The sequence below is a fragment of the Heterodontus francisci genome, chromosome 27 (genome assembly GCF_036365525.1).
Source record: "Heterodontus francisci isolate sHetFra1 chromosome 27, sHetFra1.hap1, whole genome shotgun sequence".
In the NCBI taxonomy this organism is placed as follows: Eukaryota; Metazoa; Chordata; class Chondrichthyes; order Heterodontiformes; family Heterodontidae; genus Heterodontus; species Heterodontus francisci.
The window spans coordinates 30,465,954-30,474,229 of NC_090397.1; the positions used below are offsets into that span (position 1 = coordinate 30,465,954).

The 8,276-nt window shown below is 38.7% G+C and overlaps 1 protein-coding gene across 1 annotated transcript; it reads left to right on the plus strand.

The window, feature by feature from the left end:
• Positions 1–3,372: 3,372 nt before the first annotated feature.
• LOC137384991 (coiled-coil domain-containing protein 71L-like) lies at positions 3,373–7,071 on the plus strand. The gene has a single exon (XM_068059724.1). The coding sequence runs from the start codon at positions 3,392–3,394 to the stop codon at positions 3,953–3,955; it is 564 nt and encodes a 187-aa protein (XP_067915825.1). The 5' UTR covers positions 3,373–3,391; the 3' UTR covers positions 3,956–7,071.
• Positions 7,072–8,276: the final 1,205 nt, after the last annotated feature.

Genomic DNA, 8,276 nt, shown 5'->3' on the forward strand with positions numbered 1-8,276 from the left:
TTTCCACAGCCACTGGCTGGACTTCCTTTCTGTGATGTTCTTGTGATCACACTCTCTCGCTTTCTCTCTCTCTCTCCAGAGAGCTATCTTTTAAGGTAAAAATATCTCACATCTTGCCTCTGTTAAAAGACGCATAGCTCCCTCCCTGTTGTGACCACATAATGGCCCAGGATGTGGCTACTTCACACCTTCTTTGATTCAGAAGAACCCCTTCACTTCAAGAATGTCTCTTTATGGTTTCACAATGGGTATAATTGACATTTCCTAGCCTGGAATGCATCATTTTGTCCTTAACTGACAGCAAGACTGTTTGAATATACAGGCCACATCAGCCCGACCTTCAGCGGCCATTTTGCAGCACATTGTCCACTTTTTAAAAGGAAAAGTCGATATTTTATAATTCTTCAGTTTGGTTCTGTATTTTCATCGCAGCACTTCTCGTAAGCATGATACTGTGTATACCTAAGTCCAGCTCACTAATATATATGAAAAAGGGAAATGTCCTAATACCAACCCCTGGGACACGACTGTATACTTAGCTCCAGTCTGAAAAACAACTGTTCACCAATACCCGCTGCCACGTTTAATCCCATGGGCTTTAATTTTGCTAACAGATCTATTATCTCATACTTTGTCAAATGTCTTTTGAAAGTCCATGTATCCATCAACTGCACTACACTCATCAACCCTCTCTACGATTTCATCAAAGAACTGAACCAAGTTAGACAAATACAATTTTCCTTTATAAATCTACGCTGACTTCCATTTATTAAATGAAATTTTTCAAAATGCCAACTAATTTTGTCCCAGATTATTATCCCTAAAAGTTTTCCCACCACCAAATTTAGGCTAACCGACTGTAGTTTCCAGGGTTATCCCTCCTTTTTCAGAAGAAATTTTCACAGAATTTTTCATAAAAAGGTAAAATGTTGTCTACAAATATCGCCACGAACTAATAATTGAATCAAAACAGTGGAATTCAGTGAATTCTGCAAATTTAGGTGAGAATTTTCTTCTTTAAAATTTAAATACGTTAAATTAATTATTTAAAGCCATGATGCAAATACAAAATATTGGATAGGATGCAGATTCAACATCAAAGCATATTTGCGGCTGCACTGATCTGCATAATTAGAGTGAACTCTAATAGATATTGTATCTATCAGATGTCTCCACATTTTATGTTTATACTCATGGTATAAACAGAAGATATGTAATGTTTATCCAACATAGAGAGCCAACAATGTGATACACAAGTCACTGCATTTCTTGCATTTTATTTGGTTGGAATTGTCTGTGAAGAAAAGAAAGAAATTGCTTTTGTCTAGCTGGATAAATATTGTTAATGTTGATAATTAATACATCAAATGCAGAAGTATTATATCCAATAAGTTTTCCGTTTACTGTTGAACATGTTGCAAAATAATGTGTATTAAAATCAGGTATATTGATCACAAATGATGAAGTGATGAAGCTATTAATATCATACGTATGAGACAAACCAAATTTACATCCAAAAATATATTATCTCATGGCTGGGCTCTTGGCACTATATAAATGCAAGTCCTCCGTTTACCACTTTTCTAACTTCTCTCAGTTCTGATGAAAGGTCACAGACCTAAAATGTTAACTCTGTTCCTCTCTCCACTGATGCCTGATCGGCTGAGTATTTTTTTTTAATTTCAGATTTCCAGTATCCAAGGTATTTTGCTTTTGTCTTTTTATAAAACTGTTCCACAATGATGGCAGAGATGCCACATCTCTTCATTGAATGACATACATCAAAATGGGCAGTTTAAAAAAATTGAAGTAATGACTCACATTCACAGATGTCAAGATCAGAGAACCATTAGGAGTGAGAATTATCAAAAAGAGCTTACAGTTAGACTAATGATAAATACATTGAATCTTATGAAGCCATCTTTTTAAAAAAAAAGCCACGTCAAACTAGAAATAAAAACAGAAAATGTTGGAAATGCACAGTCGGTCTGGGAGCATCTGCACAGAAACAAAAAGTTGATGTTTTCAGGTCGATAACCTTTTGTCAGAACTTGAAAAATTTAGAGATGGAACAGTTTTTAAAGCAAGTACAGAGGCAGGGAAAGGGGAAGCAGGACTTTGAAAAATAAAAGGATGATTGGGTGCAGTTATCATTAAACAAAAAGGATAATAGCTGGTGCAGGTGTGAGGCAAAATGAGTGGTCTTGGGACAAGTACAGAAACAAAAGATGGATCTAAAGAAGGAGTAAATTACAACAGCAAAACCATTACCACAAAATAGATATATTTTTAAACCTAAATGAATGACACTTATTGCAAATGAGAAATTTGGCATATGTTCTTTCCAACTGAGTGAGCAGAGTTGCGATAGCTATAGAGAGTAGACTGTGTTGTAAACTGTTTGCAAGTGTTAAGTAGACAGTTAATTAGACCAACACTTAGAAATCTGATATTCACTGAAAGGGGTATTAGATCATTGCTAATGAGTATTTCCAATATATTAGAATTCATCTTCTCATCACTTTCAATTGTTACTGTAGTGTCCCATGATGCATTGCAAAAACAGAAGTGTCCGTTCATCACGCAGAAATCCTATTGGTTCAATTGAAAGGGTTTAAAACATCACGGCCCAAATCCTTAAACATCTGATAACATCAACCATTTGGAAGAGATAAATGTGCCAAGAATCATTCACCAGGAGTGAGTGTGAAATATGTATTCGAATTAATCATAGCTCTATATGATGAGTCTGTTTTTGATCACAAATCTCACTCTCAATAGTTCCTTGATGCTGCGATCAATGAGAATCTCAATGACTTGAAATAGCTCTTGGTTTGATGTTTGACACTCTTCAAAAAGAAACCCAGCTCCAGCATTTGAAAGAAGGAGAAAAAAATTAAGCATTTGAGTTCTGAGAAAGGGATTTAGACCTGAAACGTCGACTGACTGACTTCTGTTTCCATCCTTTCCTGCTGCTGAACCTAGCTCCATGTGTTTGTCTCATTCTGGCCATTTGCTGCCTGTTGGCGGCTCCTCAGCCAAAAGGAAGACTGGCTGAGTGAGTTGTCCTCCTGTTCAGGCGCTGTGTGTCGGGGCTCCTTGTTTCTCTTGTGCGGGGCTGGGTGGAGTCACTGGGCTGACGTACTGGAAGGGCTCCTGTTTATAAATGGGCGGCGGATTGGGTTGTTCCTCATTTCCCAGGGATATCTTGAGGAAGTGTGAGTGGCTTTTGTTGGATTTCTTCCCATGCTCAGGGGGGATATGTACGTAGGCGGGGTGGGAGAAAACTGACCCCCCCCCCCCCCCTTTTTTTCCTTTTCTATCACTGGCGAGGTCCCGTCCCCCAATCGGGTTGAGAAATTGGAAAGAGTTAAGTTCGCGAAGCCTGGCCATGGCGGTGTTCGCTGCCGAGGAGCGGGTGGTCTACTCCAGATCGCAGATGGTGTTCGCGGGAACAAAGGCGCTGGAGGATGCGCTCAAGATCTTCATGCCCAAGTGCAGCGACTTTCACAACTCGGAGGTTGAGCTGTGGGACTTCTTGTGTAGCATGAGGGAAGAGGGCTTCACCCCGGTCATCCTCCGCAGTAAGGACGTGTACGGATATTCTTCATGCCGCTCCATGGTGCCTGAAGTAAAGCCCACGGCTGAAATTAAATCTACCGCCGAGAGGGCGCCCAGGAGTCGGCGAAGGAGACAAAGGAATGTGGGGGAGCCCGTGACCAAGAAACGCAAAAGCTGCCTCACAAAGACCTCACCTTCCCAGGTTGTGAGCAGGGTTTTACGAGGCAGCTTGTCCAGGAAAACCGCTGCGTTTAGGCTAACCACCTTCCCAACCATAAAAGTTGAAGATTCATCTTCTGATGAAAGTGTTTCCAAAGCACGTCAAAGGGCTCAAAAAATTCTTAAAGTAAACTTGTCCCCCGTAATCAGATTAAGACCTGTGAGAGTGCCGTGATTACGTTTCTAATGGGGCTTTTTTGAAGTCATCGGAAATAATTTAAAAACGTATAAAACATATGGAAATTGTTTTTTTCAAACTTCTCGTCTTATCCTGTTTATTATGGATTTCAACAAGCGTAAGCTTCAGGGAAACGTTTTAATTTATTTTTGGACTGCCTTTGCATTTTTTCGATCCTACTCTGTTTCTGACTTACTTGTTGAACTTGTTTTTTCGACCTTCTATTGCCTTTTTTTCTCGTCCTATCTCACTACCTCCTTTTCCTACAATTGGTATTGTATACACACAACCCAGAATTGAAATTGGGAATGTTAGGATTAAATCACCAGTTTACAAGAGTGCTGAATACTGTGAAAGTCAATATATCACTAATGTGCTTGACTGCTGAGGTGTTACTGCAAATATTCTGGCAATAGGGGACCTCAAACTGATTGCAACACTTGGCTACACCTGTTCTTCTGTCTTTCTCTGTCCTATTGCTCTTTGGAAAGTTTATTAAATTAGTTCCCTAGTTGCTGGAACTTGCAGCTTATGGATCATTACATTTACATGCTTTGTGATCTCATGACATGAGAATATTTTGTGGTATCCCACCTTTCTCACATCTTTGATGATAACTTGTGGCTTCAAGAAAAGATAGCTGATTTAGTTCTGGATCCAAACAGGAGGCAAGATGAATTACTTGAGAAACTTGACTGCACTATCCAGTTTAACTTCAACAGATCAAGTGCTAATGAGATGGCCTGTTTTGGATCACAAGAGAAAGCTGAACCCATCACTCACTGTTTATCCTATAGTGTACTAAGAAAATTTGGGTGACTGAACAGTGACTACTCACATATTGGGCACATGTATCTTCTGATCTCTGGCGACCATAACACCACTTTTGCAACAAGGAATGTCATGGAATAGAACAGTGTCTTTTGCTTTTGAGTCTTGGGGTTTAATGTAGTACATACTGATAGAATAAATCTTTTGGCTGAGTAACTTATGCGAAAGGAATCTGATTTGTTTCAATCCAATTTATAGAAACTGACTTCCCAACACAACTGCTGATGTTTGCTAATTGGTAATTGCACAATCCACATCGACCAGTACAGGTGCTACTGGTTTTCCCTAGTGTAACCAGATAAAAATCAGCACCACAAGTGACATTTTAGGAGCATGCCAGTGAGGACCTGTAAATGGCTGTTTTGGGCCAGAATCAACATGGATGATGTGTGGAAAAATTAAATGCCAGATTTGTTTGAGCGTTCTTTTTTGAATTCAGCTGGAATATAGGAGATTTTGCCTATGCCATTATATGAAATGGGAATCATGGATGCTGACTCTTTTGGAAGGGGTTGAGAGGAGAGTTGGCAAAAAATCCAGTTTTATCATTATACTTGGGGCCCTATCAAATTCATGGTCACCAGATTCAGGAAAAGTGGAAGAAATGTATATTAATATGTGGTGATAACTGACAACTTCTGTCAGCTAATTATGGTAAAAAAAAATTGGGATATATCAAAGGTCTGTTACCGAGTGCAGAATTTACATAATCGAAAATGGTGTATATAAATTTTTGCAAGACTTTATACACTTGAATAATAAACATATTGGCTTTCATGATCTGATTTGTATGCCAAACTTTCATTGGGTGTAGGCTTCTGTAGTGGGAGTTGGAATGAAAACATGTGGCTCTGTGTTGTGATCTGAAAAAAAAGTCTAGCCTACAGTTCAAACCAAAATGTTTTGGCCCTGGCCTGGTGAAAGTATTTGCTTTGTGTTCTTCTGAGCTTGACCAAAATATTGGTTGCTTAACTTAGTTCAAATAAATGCTAACAAATCTATCAAAATGAAAAATCAACCTTTTTGTTAGATATTGGAGCCGCAGAAATGAGAGTGAGCATTGAGGTTTGACTATACCTTTTTAGTAAATATTTATGAATTGTTTTTGTATGATTCTAAGTCATAGATTGATTAAGTGCAAAACCATGAATTAGAACTACTTGGGCAGCACTTAAGTGATAGTGAAGGTGGGCATGCATGAGTAGATTTTTCATTGCATTACATGTCTTGCACTTGCCAAAAAGTGGGTTTTTCAGGAAGGGTGTTGGTGGGGGTTACATTTTAACAAATAATTGAAATTAAACTTTCCATGGTTGCCTTTTTAATAGGAAAAAAAAGACATTCAAACCTCAATTTTGAAATTTCTATTTTAATCATATCATAAATTGTAGAAAATAAACAGTGGTTAGGGTTGTATCCAATTATTGAATAGTCCTACCCAACAGGGAACTTATTTGTGCCAAACATTGTCATCCCTAAGGAAGACATGGATTTAGAATGTAAAGTTTAAATTCTAATTAAAGCTGCCCTTTTCTGAATAATCTTAAGTTTGAGAATTTGCAAGCTACTTTTCACATTTTATTAAGGGAGTTCAACTTTAGTGGTTTTGTACAAATGCTGTTTTGTGTTTATGGACTTTGGAATATGTTGTAAGTATTGAAATGCATAGTTTTACAAAGTACAGTGTTTCAAAAACTAGTATGTTAGTAAGGTTGAATAATTGGGATTTCTATTTATTGAATTTGCTCTCAAAAACAACACTTCTCTTCCCCACCCCAGCAACAAAAATCAGGGTTATCACTGCCAATATTGAATGTTACCTTCGTAAAAGTCATATGTGACAAACTGGTCAATTTAAAGAAATTTAGTTTATATAAGTGAGCTGTTCACACAGGGTGTATTTGCATTACACCTGTAGAATTGGTGTCAAGTCTTAGTCGTGATGCAATTATAGTATGATTACAGTCTGAATCTGGTTATCGAGGCGAGATCTGATCTGGTACTGGGTGGACCAAGAGTCCCACAAAAAGAGTCTTGTTCTGCTTGGGAGTCCAGTTATGCCTTCACGTCTGATTTCCAATCCAAAGTTAGTGGATAGCCACAACTGCTTAACACTGGCACTAAACTTGTGGAGTGTGAATACAGACAGTCAGTACTTCAGACACTGTAAAACTGATACCTTGAGCTGTGTTGACTGTACTCACTCTGCATCCAGGGTTTTCCTTCAATTTATATTCTCCTGTTACCTGCTCTTGTGTCAATACCTCAATAGCCTGAAAAAATTCTGTACATTCTTGTATCATTTTTGTAAATTGTGTAATTTTTAATGTTGAATAAAAAGGACAGTTACTTGAAATGAAACTTGACTCTGTTTCCATGAGTTGTCTACTGACTGAAAATTCTGCTAGGTGGTACCTTTTACATATCAGAGATTGTGTATCCATCATCAAGTACTTACACTAAGAAACTGCAATACAGATAAATACTTTGGGGTAATGTAATGAATCTCTTTGAATTGGGGGTTCTGTACAGAGGGGTGCCTTGATTTATGTGACTGGTCCAGTTCAGTTTCTGGTCAATGGTGACCGCCAGGATGTTGGTGGGGAATTCAACGATAGTAATGCCATTGAATGTCAAGGGGAGCTGCTTAGCTGCATGCTTGCTGGAAATGGTAATTATCTGTCACTTGTGTAGCACAAATGTCTTATGCCACTTATCACCCCAAGCCTGGATGTTATCCAAGTCTTGCTGTTTGTAGATACTGACTGCTTCATTGTCTGAGAAACAGCAAGTGGAACTGCAATCATTGAACATTGTCACTTATAACCTTTTATGATGGAGGGATGAAGCAGCTGAAAATCATTGTGCTTAGGACACTGCTCTGAGGAACTCCTGCAGTGATATCCTGGGGCTAAGATGATTGGCCCCCAACAACGACAATCTTCCTTTGTTCTACATATGACTCTTAACCAGTGGAGAGCTTTCCATTGACCTGTGGTTTACTAGGGGCACTTGGTGCCACACTGTCAAATGCTGCCTTGCTGTCCAAGGCAGTCAGTCTCTCCAATGCCTCTGGGATTCAGCTCTTTTCTCCATGTTTTGGACTGAGGCTGTATTGAGGTGTGGAGCTGAATGGTCCTGACTGAACCAAAACTGAGCATAGATGGAAAGTTATAAGTGAGTGAGTGCTGCTTGATGGCACTGTTGATGCCATTTATTGCTGATTGAGAGTAGGCTGAGTAACTCTCTGCTGTAAACCAATACTCATATCAAACAATGTGCACCAAGCAAATCTGAGTCTAATGAGAGTGAAATGGAACTAGCATCAAGACAAATGCAGCTCTGGATACATCTAGCAGTACAGAGCTTTGTTATTCATCATGTCAGTCAAATTTAAATGTAAGGAAGCTGACTGTCTTGTCAGTTTTCACTAATGAAGTTGAAAATGACACATATTTGAGAGGTTTTGGAGAGATGAAGGTAGTCT